The following is an 18,117-nucleotide window of genomic DNA, read 5'->3' on the forward strand; positions in this document are numbered from 1 at the left end:
GCGACGACTGTGGTTGTGGTTTTTTCAGTCAAACTCATACAAATTCATGATGTCGCTGCCACGTTCAAAAAATTCATGTCGCCATCGACAAAGCGTTTAGATAATGATAACAAATTGGAAGCTGTAGCCTGTAGCTCGTCGTTTTCAATGACATGCAACATGGAAACTATTTCTATTAGAATTAAAAAAAAAAAACACAAAATAAACAAAATCTTTGAAGTTTTCGATAATTACAAATTTATATTATAATCGTATAAATAAGTGTTAGTAGAGCGTTATAAGGTGTTACTTGTGTTTTTCATTCTATGCTTAACTTTCGTTAATTAATAATTTATAATTATGTATAAAATGCTAATTATAATTAAGTTTTATGCAGTTAGAATGACATAGTCTTACAAAAATTGTCTCAGTTTCTCTGTTAAATGTATGTTGCTTGTATGTATGTATTTGTTCTCGTGTTAACGTACTAATGTAACAATAATTAATTAAATAAAAAAGGTAAATGAAATATAAAAAAAACCTACTTAGAAAGGCATTTACAACGCCACGCAAAAGTATTTAAGACATAAAATGTCAAGCTTACAAAAAATAACTTCTTTCAGTAAATTTACGCAAATCGAATTACAGAAACTTCAATTCAAATAACATGAAATGTATGTGAGCGTTAGCAGTTATACTAAATTAAATGTTTTTCACGCCTTCAACAAAATGTTCACATTATTTTTATATGAAACTAAAAAATGTTCAACACTGGCGCTTTGCCAGAAAAGCGCGCAAATGTTTATACAATTTCCGCAATATCAGTTTCTAATACAATTACTTAAGCGATATCAATTACATCAAATGACAAAAAAATAACGTTTTCGTGTAATATTATTTATAATCCTTTTCATTGTTTAAACAGAACGCATTTAGCCTTCGCTTTTGCTTTGCCTTTTGTATTTCGTTTCTCTTTGCGATTAACGCTCACTTTATATTAACGTAGTATACTTTAGTGAATTTCCTTCGCTCACTTTACGCTTAAGAGAAATTTTTAAATATATAATTAATTTATATACATATATATGTATGTATATGTAAATTTAATATGTACGTATGTATAACCTGCAGCTAAGCAGGTGTGTACGTGTAACTGGTCTGTTTGTGTTACCTAGTATTTGAATTATGTACTAAATTTTTCTGTCGATCATAGTTGTTTATCTGTGTATGTGTGTATATAATTTCTTTTGTTTTTGTTTTTTCATTAAAGTGTTTTAAGTTCTAATTTCATCACTTTCGCGTAAATTAAATTAATTCTTCTTTAATCAGTTTCCTTTAGCGGCTTCTTTGGCCGCCATAATCAGAGGCGTTAAACTAGCCAATGGACGTGCTAATTTCAGGAAAGAATGCTGTAAGAAAAAAAATAACAAAAAATCATTTTAATAAATGAAAGAGGGTTAGTTGTGGCAAGCAACATACCTTCAGCAAATCGTGCGCACTTGCTCGTCTCTCGACATCAACCTCCAAACACTGATCTAGAAAATCTTGAAATACTGTCGATAATTTTTCCTTCTCCTTTATTTCCGGCTTGCCGTTCGTGGCAATGAGGTACAAGGCTTTTAATGGATTCTCGTTCAGATAGGGTGGCTCACCCTCAACCATTTCGATTGCCATAATACCAAGAGACCACAAGTCAACCTAGGCAGAACATATGTAAGAGAAATTAGTTTGGAAATTGAATTGATTTGCAATTTGAAACTAATGTTTTTTCACGAAAGGTTTTTAGTGCCTATTTAACTGTTTTCAGCTTGCAATTTTGCAAAATTTGTATGCTACAATCTCCGGCTAAGAACAATTTTAGGAACATTTGCACTAAAAACTGTTTCTAAAACCACATCAGCGAAAAAGTAAAAATTGCGAGCATTGCGCTCCTAAATGCATGCAATATTCCAGTAGTTAGAAGCGAGTATTTGTTGTTTTTAACTCACCTTTGGTCCATACTGTTTGCGCGTTACCACCTCGGGAGCCATCCAGTATGGTGTTCCTACCATGGTTGTGCGTTTCGACTGTTCCGGCGAGATTTGCGCACAGAAACCGAAATCGGTCAGCTTCACTGAGCCATCCAGTCCGAGCAATATGTTATCACTTTTGATGTCACGATGTATCACCTGATTGGAGTGAAGGAACTCCAATGCTTGCAGCACTTCGCGACATACCGCCGCAATTTGACCCTCATCCATGCACGTTTCCGTGACAACATCGGTTAACGAGCCCCCAGGCAGGTACTCCATCACCACCCATAGCTCCTCAGATACCAGATAGCTGTCCAAATAATTCACTACATTTGGATGCTTATTCTCTCGCATCACCAGAATTTCGTTGATGATCAGCTCCTTTTTCGGCTGCTGCGATAAGTTCATCTGTTTAATGGCTACCTCCATGCCGGTAGAGGACTCAATTGCCGTGTACACGGTGCCCGAGGCACCCTGTCCGATCTTTTCCATCTTCGTGTACTTGCGATTTGGATCGCCAACCGAAACGATGGTACGCAGCTTTTCCAGTATTTCCTCATCGGACATTTTCTTCTTCTTGGCGGTACCAGAACGTGGCTGTGGAGTCGCCGCAGTGCTCGGTGCCACCGCTGATGGTGTCACCAATTGTGCTGGAGTGGTGGTGCCCTGTTGCTGTTGCGCCACTGCTGCTGCTGGTGAGCCGGTTAAGCGTTTGGTTGTTGGATCGGTTGAATAAATATCTGCAGTTGATGCGTCGCCAACCGCCGCGGCGAATGGGTTCACGTTAACGCCAACGGCAGCGGCAGCAGCAGCAATATCACCAGTTATGGGTGTAGCCGGTGTGATTGTTGTTGTTGTGACAGTTGTGGGCGTTGGTAGTGGAGGTGGTGGCGTTGGCATAGCCACAGATTCGCATATCGACGATGTCACCGAGGGACAATAGATGGGTGGCAGCAGCGACACATCGTCGTTAAATGATGGAAACGATGAAAAGGAGGAAGCAGAAGAATCGTGATTAGTCGTCGTTGCATTACAATCGATAAATTGCAAATGAGTGCTAGCAGTGGAGTTAGTACTTGTTGTAGTTGTGTCAACTGTTGCAATGTTAGTAGTAGTAGTAATGGTAGAAGTAGAACAAGAACCAATGACACCAATAATACTCGTATTACTACTGAGATTACTGGCAATGGTCGTCGACGTAGTCAACGTTGTGGTTAGATTACAAATAGAAGTCGATGCATGCGTAGCGACAGGCTCAACATATTGCTGTGGCAGAGGCGGCGCAGTCACAACGCATTCGGACGTTGCTGTTGCTGACTTTGCTGCTGCTGCTGCAGACGAAACAGAAAACGAGAAAACACAAACAAAACAGACAAAACGACGAACGAAACAGAAGCAGACGATACGCAACATTCAAGTCAGTTAATAGTTCGTTAATTTTTTTTGATTTGATAATTGGTAGGTAAAGGATAGATAAAAAATTATGAAAAAAAAAAATTAAAAGCCTTTAAGGTATAAAAAATCTACAATGACCCGCAAAAATATGCGAATGATGATTCAATTTAGTAATACATTAGCAATTATCTACCAAACTAATGTTTTTATTATGTACATACATAGATAGATATAATGGAGGATGTGCACTGCAATCTTTAGTTATTTGAGTCCCAAAACCTCACCACAATACTATGTTAGTTGCCTGAGCTAGTTTCTAGCATATTCATATGCAATCGCAACCTCGATGCCTTGAGCTTATCTTTGGATGAGTGACTAGTTTCCTAAATCTCTCGGAATTCTTATTTCCTATATATTTTTTTGACCTGTCGTGGCCCAAGCGAGTTCTCACAATGCGATCTTCTAAGTTGTCGCTCCTTTGTTCTTAACTCTTCTACGCTAGTATGTAGTCACTCTCTTAGTCTTCTCCTTGCCCTGTATGTCTTAAAAGCATGGCGCCCACATTCATAAGTTCTATTGTATTGTGTTTGCCTAGAGTGTTTACACTCCCATATCTTTAGGTGTATGGATGAAAGGGTTTTTTCTAGAATCTTATGTTTCCTGAACATGCTACCTCATTTGGACTAGCAGTTGGTAATATTGGTTAAAACGTCCTCTAGTCTTCTTGAAATCTCTCTACTTAGTTGTTGTTGTTGCAGCAGCATACAAGTTCCCCAAAGAAATTTCGGGGAGTGTTGCTGGAGTGACAGTCCTTGGCCAGATATAAATCTGGGTCGTTCCGGTTACGTAGACCCGACTGTCGTGGGAACGACTATTATAAAGAAAAGTCCTCTAGTCTTCTTGAAATCTCTCTGCTTATGCCCTCATTAAGAGACCCCTCTGCGGTCGGTTCTATGCCTATGCGTTGTGGCGTTAGGTCGAGGATTTCTTCCAATGCGTTGGGCCAATTGCGCCTGACAATCGTTATTTTGTGACGCCAGCTGCTGATGCCTGATAGCGATCCTTTCGTACAGAATATCATGGGAGCAGGCGCCGTGCAGCCTCCACTATGTTGTTATCGTCGTTGTCTTCTGCTAACGGAGCCACTGCTCCTCTGAAGCGGGTATTCAGAAGCGCTAGAGCCTTTTCCTGTTAGAAGTTTTATTGACATTTGGCCTTTTTAAATATTTGCTAAGACCTGGCTGCCTACGCACCCCTACAGCTACAGAGTTCTCTAAAATATGTCTCTTGGCTTTGCAAATATCTTTGTTGTAGCTGGTTAGGGTTGGATCATATTTATCCCAGTTCTATCTATGTACTTACATACGTTTATACATATTATGTATGTATTTATACAATTGGTGTTGGTGATTGATGGTAGTGTCGTTAAGCAGTGGATGAGAAAACGAGGATGTGTGTGCTGGATATGCTAATTACACGCGTGCCAACAAAAATGCGCGTATATTTTTATCTGCCAATCACAACAAATGTTTGTTCTACATAAAATTTTTTTTAATTGGTGGAAAATTAAATTTTGACTGCGGCTGTGGTATTTCATATTCGCCAACGTACGAAAAAATATCGCGGTGCGTGTTTTGTTGGAACGCGTGTAGCTCGCAAAATGCAATTTCATCTACTAACTAAATTATTTACAACAAAAATTCGAATCAGTAAACAACAAAAAACCAAAACACTAATGCTATGCTGTAATTACTTTCGTTATTTTTGTTCTTATCCAACGTTGTTGTTACAGCTGTTGTTGCTGCTGGTGCAGTGGCGGCAGCGCTTGCAACGCTAGCGGCTGTGGTTGCCGTAATTGCGTTAGTCGGCGTGCGGTATTGTTGCTGTTGCGGTTGCGCCACATTATTCTGGTGGTGGTGTTGGTGTTGGTGCTGATGCTGTTGTTGTTGAATTTGTTGATGTTGCTGGTGCTGATGCTGGTGCAACGGTGTAGGAGTGGCCGCAGCCGCTGCACGCAAATGGTCGATACTCTCCAATACTCCACTCACGCCTCCACCAACACCCTCAATTGGGCGCGTATAGATTGATTTCGTACGTTCCGGTCGTGACGCAATCGGTGGTGGCGCCGGTTGTGGCGCACCGAGTATGTCATCTTCATTGGCGGACGAATGTTGCGAAGATGAGGAGGCAGTATTGCCACCAAAATTATACGAATGTGATTGACTTAAGGCGCCGCCAGCGCTGCCGCCATGTGACTGTTGATGGTGATTGCCATGTATGGATTGTACACCACCAATGCTGTTGCCCAATTGTCCAATCAATCCCACATTATTTGCATTAGAATTGACATTCGGACCGCCCAGACTTAGGTTGCTTAGGTTAACGCCAATCAAATTGCCACCACTGTTCGAGGCGTGCAACTCAGAATCGGTTGGAGTGCTGCTGGGACTGCTGCTGCTCACACGACTTAGTGAGGAGCCTATAAAATTAAGATTTGTATGGTTAATAAAGTAAAATGCAGATATACACAGCCATGCATATGTACATAGTACATGAAGTGTGCTGCTTACTTACCTGAATGCGTCGTAATGGCATTTGTCATGTACTTGGAACTTGGCCGCTGCTTTGTTGTATTGTCAAACCACTTGAGCACATCCAGCACAGCTTGTGGATTATTTTTCTGTTCTTGCTTGCTGATGTTCGAGTTCATCAGCAGACGCGCCCATGCCTCCGGCATGCCCTGTAAACATAGGAAAAAACAATTGACTTTAAAAAACAAGTAAAACCAAAAGTGCGGCTAAATTCTATATTTGCAATGCGGCTTGATATACATTGTAATCGAAAAATGTGCGTGCTACTAGCCGAACTAAAATCAGTTGTTTTTGATTCTTTTTTGTGCATACGACTAGAAACATACATACAAAGATAGAGTGTTCGAATAAAAGATAATTAAAAGGTAAGGTAAAGTAATTAGCTGAAAAGAAAACGAAAACTATGCACAACCCCAAAAGCGTCTGCTTTGCTAAAGCCACTGTAGAGTTTTTAAGTAATAAGCAGCTAAAATATTTTGCCAACCATTGTCAATAGCTAAGTGGTACTGCAAAAAATATAATTACATATGCACATAAATATACCTAGGCCTACTGTTACCCACATTTTTTTTGGAAACACGATAATCATACGTGATTCGAATACATAATTTTAGAATTGAATTCGCATTTTATGGACGAAAATGATTACCAACAAAAATACGAAAACGACTTCACGTTTATAATAAAGCGGATGTGTGCATGTACGTATGTACATATTTGTACTTTTTATTAAAGTTTTAAAGGATAAGTTTTTTTTTAACTTAAACTTACTTTTAAAAACTATTATAAAGAAAAAATTTGTATGAAATGAAAATAAGCTTCCGCTTTGTTAATTAACTAATGTACATACATACATACATCTATTTCAAACCCCGATCATGGAATTGGGAAATGGTAGAAACAAGTTCACCCAAACATATGGCCTACTCTTCTAAAAAGAGGCACAACTCAAAAATCAGATTCGGAAATATAACTGCTTTGGGATCGCACAGATTTTACGCAATTAATGCAAAAAATAGTAGTTTTATAGTGAAAATAATGACGTAAAAAAATTGACTTGCATTTTTTGGTCAGGTTAGGTTAGGTTATTGTGGCAGACCCCACGAGGGGGACTCACACCATTATTTAATTTTCCATTGTGCTACCACATTACACAAATTCTTCGAACGGCAACTTTGTTAAACTAAGAGAAGCGCTGAGTGCTCACAACAAAGTTCCGCAGGCAGCTAATTTCCACTCCGGAGAGCTTTTCGGGAGTGTTGATGAAATTCGCACCGAGGGGCTTAAATCTTAGTCTAGCGAATGTTGAGCAGCTGAGTAAGAAGTGCTGAGATTATTCCACTTGGTGTTCCAGACAGCTGCGGCAGTAGGGATCCGTGACGATATTGAGTCGCACCGCATGGGTCCCTAAAGGATAATGTCCGATCGGTATACCTGTAAGAATCGAGAGCTGGGGAGCTTAACGAGCTTCCCTTGACCACCGGCGGTCAACAACCGGGCAGAAGGACATAGCAACTTTGCATGTCCGAGTTTTCGCGAGTGTGAGCCTATCTGTCCAGGAACAGGCCGCAGGTTGCCAACGGAACTCATATTCTCCCTCTGTCCAGTAATGCCACTGTGCTCTGGGACCCATATCAGCTTGATTTGGAAGTATTCCGAGGCGGTTAAGAGAGAGGTCAGGCATTCCCGACTAGTTTCGATTAAACCATTAGCGCTCCCAGCGCCCTGATTGCCGTCCAGCTGCGATGCGTCCGTGAAGATGTTTATTGGACCTTATTGCAGAGACTAACATTCTTCCATTCGTCCCTTGGAGAGATGTGCGTGGAAAAGGATTCTTTTGGGGCCAACCTCGGAATACTTCCGCCCATTTCTTCCGGCAGGAAGTCAAAGAATTTAAGAATTGTCGAATTCCGCACGCTGGGTTGAAATTTTTGTGCAGTTGTGTGCGATATAACGAAAAGAGTAAACAGAAACATCCGAAGAGCACTATAAACTCTAAAGATGTTTGGATATTAAGCTGTGTAGTGTACACTTGGCAAAACTGGGAGTTGCTTACTCTGAACAGTGTAGGTTAAGTCACGTGGAACAGTTAACTGCAGAACACATCAACGTATTTAGTAGCACCCAGTCAAGGTCCCCTAATATGACTAAAAAGTTAGAGTAGTTCACTTACCTCCATAGACCACAACGTGTAGAGGGATATTCAACGTAAGCACACCGATATTTTTTGGACAACTTTGTATTTTTTTGCGATTCAATGCCCAGCCGAAACTTGGCAAAAGCTTTAAATTTATAAAACAAAATTGGCTGTGTTCAGAAATACATCAAGCCAAACCATCAGCCTCTATATTTCCAAACCAAAGGGATGGAAAGGCCTTATTTGCGCAACTAAGTTCCAATTCGACATATGTATGTACATATAACCGTGGTTACGTACATTCGAAATTTTCATCGACTATAGTTTAGAAATAAAACAGACTGATACTGTGGTTTGATTCATTTCTGAACGCCATGTGAAACATACTTATGCCGAATTCCCACCAGGCATTGAAAAATGGCATGTGTAAATGATTTGATGACTTTTATTGTTAACGTAATGTCACGCCATATCATATGCCACGACCAAAGATCTCTAACTAGGCGATAGGCGATTTCAATGCCTGTGTGGGCAAGGATGGGATCTCTTTCATCGCTGGAATATCACTCGAAAATTTTACCCTAAAGTGAGCGACTTTAGGAAGGTTTTGATGAATACGTTTGAAATATGTAGAGATCGCTTCTTCATTATGCGATCATGTGTGACCCAAGAATAAAAAGACTGCCGGAGGGAATTATTTACCAGCTGAGCTATCTAAATCAGTGACGGAGAACGCATTCAAGTTTTGGTTTAGTTCTTCACGGGTAGGAAATGTAATGTCAAGAACGTTCTCACAAATGAGACAAATGGGAACATAAGTATTGATAGCAGTTTGAACGGGAACACAACGAGAATAAAATGTTCGGGAACGTTTCCGTAAAAATAAAATGCGAACAAAACTCTCGGAAACGTCCCTCAGAAGAACAGACTCAGAACGAAACGTCCGGGGACGTTTCCAATGCCAACAAAATAAGAACGAAAGTATAGAGAGTGTTTTCAAGGAGGATGAAATAAGAACAAAAGTCTGTTCTGCTGCAGAACAAAATGAGAACAAAAGTTTTGATAACCTAACGATAAGAATGAGAGGGGCGTCTGCTTGTTGGGATGAAAAACCGTTTCGGTGAGAACCACGATTGTTAATTCTAAGCCAGAGGAAAGCTGGATCATTTCAACTTCCAGATCGTTTATCATTAGCGTGAACTGTCCATTTATGGAACAATTTTTCTGTGGAAGAAAAGTTCGTGTCTTAACTATTTCGTTGACTGGTGTAGTGCATGCCTGAGCTTACATATTTATGCTCATATGTATGTATGTGCAAATTAACCTACAATAAAAGGACTTTTCAGACTGACTGATTCTCAATACACTCAAACAAAAACCAATACACATAAAAAACGCTGTACAAATTTCCCTTCAATTTTAAGGCAGTAAAACAGGGAGCTTAAGTTAACATCAACCGAGGCCATATGTTGAAAAGGGATGCAAAATCACATATACACAAAAGACACGATGTAGCGACAGTCTACAACTACCCAGCCAGCAAGGAAACGTACATTTTACGAACATTATCTTTTACGAGGGATTCTCGAGCGGCGAAAGCTTTGAGAAAGGCTCGTAAACTATAAAACAAAAAAAAAAGTAAAAGAAAGAGGATTGTAGTAATTTGTCAGCACAAGAAAAAATTTTCATTGTTAGAAATTTTTCTGGAACCACAATATTTTATAATATATAATATTCGCATACGCATGCTTTTCGATCCGTTTACGACTGTTCGTAGGCGCTGGACAATTTCAAGCGAAAAAGTACTCGAAATCGAATCGTAAACGGCTATCATAAACGACTTTTTAGCGGGTTTTTCTTCGAGAAAATATCCAGTTAAGAGCTCGTTTACGATGACATTGCTGGCTGGGTAATAAAAAGCTTAAAATTTTGATGAATATTTTTTGAAGTTTGATTAAGTTTTGTGAACTTCGTGCAATTTTTTAAATTTTTTTTCTGTGGTTTCTGTTATAGACCGCAATATATTTTAAATGAAAACTCTTAAAAAAAAAAAAAAACACAAGTTGCCACCTATTTACAAAGATAAATTCAATGTATGAAATAGGTAAAATCAGTTACTACAATATGAATATCAATCAAAATAGCTTTGAAAAAACTGTATTTTAAACTACATGTGGGAGAGTTGCCACTTGTTTTGAGAACGTAAATCAACTTTAATTAAGAAAATAAGATAATTTAAATATGTATCGCAATATGAGTGTCAGATAAAAAAGGATTAAAAAGGTTTTAATAATAACACTGTACAGCACTTGGTTGGGTATTGGACCAAACCAACTTTTTTTAAGACATTGAGTCATAAGTAAAAAAAGTAATTTCTCCGTTTTTCGAATCGCCGAACGGCGATTGTATTTTTATGAGCAGCTGGTTTTCAAGACAGAAACACACTCGGAGGTTTGTCATTGCCTGCCGAGGGGCGAGCGCAGTTAAGAAAAAACCTTTTTCCTATATCTTTTTTTGGACTGTTGCTTTGAACAGGGCTTGAACCAAGGCTCTGCGGAGTGGAAGCGCGCACCAAGGCTTGAATTAAAGGAATTAAATAATTTGAATATGTATATTTGGGTGTCACACGAAAAAGGTTTAACAAGGTTTTAGTAAGAAAATATTTTTAATATTCATTATTTTGCCATCTGTTTAAAAAGCTGAACTTATTTAAATTAAATCATACAAAAATTAACTGTATGAAATATTAAAATATGGGTGTTAAACGAAAGAGTATTAGGAAATACTTTTCTTGAACATTAAGAATATTAAAAAGGGCTGCCACCTGTTTAAAAAATGGGTTTAAAATTCAATCAAATAAAATCAAAAGCAATGTACAGTTTTTAACCTGAATATGCTCTTATTAATATCGTGTTTAAGTTTAGCGGCTGTGGCTCCGACACAGCCCGCAGGTTAAGACGAAGGCGCTGGACTGATTCTTTTTTGTTTGCTTGCAAGGTGGTACGGTCGAATGTACTTGTAAAAAATAATAACGGTTGTCTTTAAATAAAATACATATGGAGGGTTCAGGAACTATAAAGAAATCTATTTTCATGATGTTTCGGGTGTACTTCGTGATTTACAACCATACAAAAGTGGTAATTTGGATCGTTGCCAATTGTTATAAGCTACTCGGCAAGGTGTAAAAAATGCGCATAAAAGTATGCTACGCAGAGGAATATGTGCCGCGGAAAGTTAAAGTGGGTTCCGGTTCGATAATCAGTTTTCGAAGAAACGACTTCTCAGTTTACGAGTAGCTTTCAGCCGATTTGTAAAATGTCGGTTTTATCTACTTTTTGATCATATACAGTGACTCAAACAATTGACCACATGTTGGTTCCCTATAAACATTTTGGCGAACGTTCGAAAATTTCCTTCGATATCCAATATGAATATCGAACTGGGAACGAACTCATAACCAATCTCTGTTTTCCAACGTTCATAGTGTATTGGAAATACATTCGAGATGGGTTCGGAAAAAAATAAAAACCATAGTAACAAGAGAGGAAGTGAAATCCAGCTCATTTTCGAATGGAAATTAATGCAATCACTCTCTCTCATTAAAATTTCAATTCGCTAATGGGCTGGATTTCGAATTCATAACGAAGGAAAAATTCATTGTATAACGCTTTGCTTAAGAATGTTTAATGTTTGCAATGTTTATTGGGGTTTTTTTTTAAATATTCGTAATGTATTTCTAGGTAAATTTTTTTGTAATTGTCCTATAAAAATACCGATCAAGCTTTAACCAAAAACATAAATATCAGTTTCACACTTTATACAAAATTAGGGAAAATTCAAAAAATTTTCATCAAAATTTCACCTTTTTAATCCAAATATTTAGAACATGATTGGGTATGAAGTTTTATAGCTCATACAATTTTAGTCTAATGAAGTACAAGTGCGCGTTGATTTTTGAGATTTTTTTTTGCGACCGCTTTTGCGGTTTTTTTATTTATATAAGTTCAAAACAAAAAAAAAATCTATAAAACTGCATACCCAAAAATGGTCTAAAGATTCAGATGTGATTTATACAGTTTTGGGTAAATTTTGGACAGTATTATAAAAAAGAAATTGCTCGAAAAACATTACAAATATTAAAAAAAAAAAAAAATTTGTGATCATTTGTTAGCTCGAAAAACATTACGAGTATTTAAAAAAAATCAACACGTGGTCATTTGTTTGAGTCACTGTATTTCCTCTTAATAACGAAATTTCGGAAATTTCGTCAGTTAATGATTTTAGCTATTTACAGCTTTCGGCGGCAAAAAAGTAAAAAACTTTTCAAATATGGTATAAATCATAGTGGTAAATGTCCAGGTTTTTAATTAGCGGAATCTGAAAACGCATATCGCCATCATTAGTGTCGTATATGATTATTTTTCAGATTTTTTTTTTGCATATTACATTGGTTTTTTCTTAGATTCACCGCCATATCCTAAAAATACGGAATTTGCCGCCATCTTTAAAACAGAATTTATTTCGTCGACATTTTCATTACAAATACATATCCATGCATATCGTTACCTTAATAAAGAAAGACACTACCCAAAATTTTTGTGCTTTTACAGAGTATTTATAGCTACAAAACTTTTAAAAAAACTAATGGCCTTATTCATAAAAAATAAAGTAGCTTTAAAAAACGTTTATAAACTGAAAAATGTATGAAAACGTCACTTTATAAAGCTCTTTAAACCTACTTTATTTTTTATGAATAAGGCCATAAGTTTTTAAGTTGGGTATTTCTTCAAAACACTGCAACCAATTTATTGACGTAGTTGTTGTTTTTAAATTCTACTAGGCCTTTAGTGAGTAATCTATCGACCTTTGGACAAAGCTGAATTTCGAAAAAAAATTAGTTAGGTGTTTTCTATATTAACGTAACGACGATATGCAGATTTATAATTTGTTAAGAAAACTAACAAAGCTAAAGAATGAACATAAGAAAACGGCGTGACATTTACATATACATACAAGCAAGGCAGGCATGTGTGTAAAGTGTAAAAGCTTCCATTATTGCATATAAGAAAGTTCATTGAAGCATCAAACGCTATGACGTCTATAATCGATGTCTTTACAGATTCACAAGTAGTATATACACAGATTTGTATATGCATTTGCAAAAGCAAATTGAGCAAAAAAAAAACAACAAACAGCAAGTAGAAAAAAGAGCAAAGCGTTTGGTAGAAAGGATATTTCGTGTGTATGTATATATGGTGTCCATGGGTGTACTATGTGAAATAGTGTTAAAGTGAGGTAGTGTAAAGAAGTACATAACTATAAATCGAACACACTAAAAAGAGGCAACACTAAAACTAGCACTTTTTGCTGCGCGCGTTTGGGATGCGAGGCGATTTTTCTAAGCGGATTGCGGCGATGGCTGCTGTTACTAAGGACTTATAGAATGTACGAGTATACAAATGACCAAAGTGACGCGGAAAGCGATTGTCACACTCCTGGCGAGACGACTTCCTCCCGTTAACGCCATTCGTGACGCATTCATTATCACAGTCGATACTTACTTTTATTGGCAGCTTTGTATGCAAATGCAAACACGCACGCATTAATTAAAAAAAAAAATGTTTTAAGGTGTAAGGAAGAAAGAAAGAAAAAAAGAAGAAAAAAGACCACAAATAATATAACCACCGAAAATACAACTGAATAAAACCTCAATTTAAATATTATTCAATTGTTTTTGGTTTATGTTTTTGAGGTGCAGACTTTTGTTGTGTGCTTCTTTTTTGTTGCTGTTGCTGTGATGGTATTGAATTAAAGTTATTGTTTTTGGTCTTATCTTAATTTGGATTTAGCTTGGTGCAGTTTTTATGTTCAGATTATGTACCTATATGCAACTGAAAAAAGCGGCGACAAAGTGCAAATTTATGAAAAATAATGATCGCTTAATTATACTTTATTTACACAGATACATATTTGAAATAAAATTTTATTTCAGCGAAGCATAATTAAAATCTCGATGATGATAGATACGAGTACGGAAATTAACTTTTTTTTTCAAAATTATCTTAATTATAGGCCGAATAGTATTTCTGTAAAGTAAAAATTTGAAACTTGACAATTTTAAATTTGTCCACATATCCATTTATATACATTAGACTGCATCACTCCCCATACAAAAAAAATCGGTACTGTTTTTCCATTGGAATTATAGAATCTATAATATTTTAAGACGTCCACCAAAATATTTCGAAAAAATATTAAGATTTAAGTGAGCTGGACCGATTTGAAAATACCTCCAAAAATGGAGTTTTTTTATGAATAAAAATAGTTTCTTAAAGATTTTTTTTTGAAAAAATCCCCTCAAATGATAAAACAGTTTAAGCTTAAAAAATTTGCATAGAAATATTTTTAAAAAATTTCAAAAAATTTTTTAACGAAATCGTAATAATGAGATTTTTGATGCTGTTTTTAACTTTTTTCAAAGATTGGTATAAGAAATACTTGAATAACTGATCTTAAACTCTCCCGATTTAGACTTGTGAGATATCATTGGAAAGATATTTTCTCACCCTTTTTATTTCTTTGTTAATAAACTCATTCAACGGATGAAAGAGAAAGGTAGGATGAACGAATATCATGCAAAGTTGAATTAAGATGTGTTGGTATTTAAAAAAAAAATATTGGGACACGAATGACTTTTTTTGCACATAAATAAAAATAGTGGGAAAATACCTTTCTACCGAGATCCCATAAGTCTAAATGAGAATAGTTTTGGCCCAGTTATTTAAGTTTTTCGAAAATCAATCTTTGAAAAAAGTAAAAAAACAGCATCAAAAATCCCATTACTACGATTCCGTTGATAAGATTTTTAAATATTTTTATGCAGAATTTTTAAGCCTAATTTGTTTTATCATCTGAGGGGACTTTTTTCAAAAATTTCTTTAAGAATCTATTTTTTTCATGAAAACCTCAATTTTTGGAGGTATTTTCAAATCGGTCCAGCTCGCTTAAATCTTCATATTTGTCCGAAATATTTTGGTGGACGTCTTAAAATATAATAGATTTTGTAATCCCGGCGGAAAACCCGCAACTTTTTTTGGTGATGCAGTCTAATATACATATGTATTCGTAATTATTAAGTGCTGTTCTCATCACAATAAAAGTGCGGTTAAACGATGCAACGTAAGCGTGTTTTCTACGCATTTTGCCGTCAAATGCGAAACTTTCCCGTTAGTCAAAAAGTCCTTTTCGCAGATGTGAAGAAATCACTTTCGGAAATAAAAAACGCAAGGCGTAACCGCAACTGAAATTACGCAAATCGCTTTCGAGAAATAATTTACACTTGCTCGTGCTGCACTAGCAATTGCTGCAAGTGCTGTCAAACCAATCGAGTGTTGCCGTGTCACGTGATTTTAGGCGAATTTGTATAAAATTACAAAAATGTTGCATCACACACATATAAAAAATACTTGTAATCAATTTATTCTCCTGATATGAACCATTTAAATATTAAAGCAGTCGACAGTTTGTAGCTGATTAGTCCATTTTTAACAAATTTTTCAGGTCGGTAATTTTGTTTTAAGGGTCATTTCCATACAAAGTGCTACTTTTTGGCCTTGTTTTTATACTTTCGTAAAATAGGACTCTTTAGGTAAAAAAAGACCAAAAAACGTGAAATATTTCCAGAATGTCACTTTTAGGTGAAAAAATGGGAAATTGTTGCCGAAGAAATACTAAACAAAAAGCCTGCCTCCAAAGAAAACCCCCCGTTAATGTCATGAAGAAGGTGGAAAAAACTTCAACATAAGCTTATCTGATAAAGGAGTTTCAAAGTGATATACAAATGTTTCCAAAGCATGCATTAAATGTTAAAAATCAGTACATTGCTTATCGGTTAGTATACTTTTTTCTAACAGTTTCTAAACTTATTTATTCCTTAAGTTTACTTTTAAAAATGAGACATTCAAACAAGAAAGCAGTTCGTATTCTACACAAATTTTCACGTAAGTAAACGTAAGTAAGATGATAAATTTATCAACCTTGAAAAAAAAACAATAAAAATACCTGCCATGTACACTTTGTTTGGAAATGTCCCATCAGCATAAAAAAGTTTGGTAACATAGTTGATAGTGGACTTGTCTGTATTCACCGTGTAAACAGACAAAAAGTTCTATCGGAATGTTTGATTTTCGGATATTAAAAATGTTTCCGAAGACCACTTTACATGCAAAGTGTATTACTACACAGCACGGTTGTGCTTTCTATCTACGGTTCCGAAGTTCACAAATCGGGTCGGAGAACAGATTACTCACAAAAGCAGCGGCGGTGAACAAAGTGATTGCCAAACGATACCTGATCGTGACTTTCATTGAATCCATTAAATTGCTAGCAAAGATGCCAGGAGAAATGGAAGCCAGTAGATATTAAACTTTCAGAAACCCTCAGAAGTGGACACGGATCCGAATGCACCTGTGTTGGTATTTAATAGAGAAGGGTGCTTCAGTGGGTTAATAATCATCAACTACAGTTCCTCTCTGAATGGGTAAAAGAGCAGTTAGAGATTTACAGGGCCTTTTGACAGGGGCATCCCTTGAAATAGTAGATGGTGGCGCCGTTCCGACGACACTAAAAGCTTTTTCCGCGCTGAGAAACAGCGAAAACAGAATCCAGTCGTTACGATGCCAGGGTCTTGATAGTGGAATAGTTAGCAAAAGATGAGTGGGTCAGAACTACACTAGCCGACCATTGAAAGTATTTTTCTTTACAATTTGTGCCCTACATGAACCGAAATTTTGAACTCTCCGCTTACAACTTACCGTTTTGCACACGAATTTGTTGAAGCGAGAGTTGTGTTTATACTGAAGACAGGTAAAAGCAGCCCGAAAGAGTTCAGGCCCTTCAGTTTGATCTCAATCCCCTAAAAACATACAGAAAGCTTGAGAGTAAAAATTCCGAATTTCTTGGTTCTTTTATTTCCATTCGCGTAAATTCAAACCTCTATCGAAATCGCTTGGTTTCTAAACTAATATATGTAATTCCACGTCCTCCAATATCTACTTGCCAATGAAACATTTTTGCAATAAAATAGACGATTATGTGACAAGGAACTCAGAACCAACTGCAAAACCAGTTAATTTCTGTAAATATAGTGAAGCATAATGTACAAGCTTCTTCGTTAAAACTCTCTCGAAAAGATTTTAGAATTGTCACTGGCATGCTAACAGGTCACCAGCTATTAACGACTGAAGCAATCAAAATGGGAGTTATCGGCGTTAAAATGCACAGGAAGTGTTGGAGCATCTTCTATACTTATAGCAAGCATTGTCAAAACCTCGGTTGGATTTCTTAAGGACTTGTTAATTCGAGAAGTTAGAAGACAACACAACTTGAAATCATTACTAAAATTCTCAAAATGCGTTGATAGCCAGAAAACTGTCTACTTGAACTTAAAAAAAATCGAAAGCCATCTGGTATCACTAGGAACCAAGTGGTATATATCCATGGCCCCGGGTTACTTCATCTCACCTGGTCGATGGCCATCAATTTATCTCATCTTGAACGCCGTGCAAAATACTACATTAACTCGATGAACAATGCCAATTTCGTACTAATTTAGCGCTGTGAAAAAATGATCCTATCTCAGCTTTGCCAGACATACTATCCTAACTCAGGCGCGCTTATTTTTGTGATGTATTTTAAGCTGTTAGACAATGGGTACTACCATTAGTAAACACACCAAATTGTTAAAGCCGCAAATCATCTTCATCAACATATTCTGAGTAGGTGTACCGCAGCACTTATGAAAACAACACGTATGAAAAGCTGAATCGATCTATAATCAGAGTGTCCAGATTGGGTGATTAAGCGCCAAATTGGCGATTTTTTGTGGGATGCTTGCGCGTAAAAATTTAGGAAATGGATCTGGGCGATTTTTTTCATTCAAACAAATTTTTTGGGCGTTATCATTTTGCCCACGAAACCGCACTTAATGCCAAATGTGCGCAAC

General features: G+C 36.7%; 1 protein-coding gene across 4 annotated transcripts in view; it reads right to left on the reverse strand.

Annotated features, from left to right (window-relative positions):
- Window positions 1-446: 446 nt before the first annotated feature.
- The window catches only part of LOC118745405 (serine/threonine-protein kinase PAK 1), a 52,893-nt gene continuing 35,222 nt past the window's right edge, over window positions 447-18,117 (reverse strand). For 3 of the 4 annotated variants that reach the window (XM_036478872.1, XM_036478866.1, XM_036478860.1), the window contains 5 exons: window positions 5,961-6,126; window positions 5,140-5,865; window positions 1,968-3,322; window positions 1,459-1,677; window positions 447-1,388 (listed from right to left, as the gene is read on the reverse strand). In XM_036478872.1, coding sequence (XP_036334765.1) covers window positions 1,305-1,388; window positions 1,459-1,677; window positions 1,968-3,322; window positions 5,140-5,865; window positions 5,961-6,126 — 2,550 coding nt within the window. In that variant the 3' untranslated portion in view covers window positions 447-1,304. The remainder of the gene's footprint in view (window positions 1,389-1,458; window positions 1,678-1,967; window positions 3,323-5,139; window positions 5,866-5,960; window positions 6,127-18,117) is intronic. The other variant, XM_036478877.1, reaches the window with a different exon arrangement.

Source organism: Rhagoletis pomonella, unplaced genomic scaffold, assembly GCF_013731165.1.
Source record: "Rhagoletis pomonella isolate Grant_MI unplaced genomic scaffold, Rhpom_1.0 Rhpom_scaffold_00001, whole genome shotgun sequence".
Lineage (NCBI taxonomy): Eukaryota > Metazoa > Arthropoda > Insecta > Diptera > Tephritidae > Rhagoletis > Rhagoletis pomonella.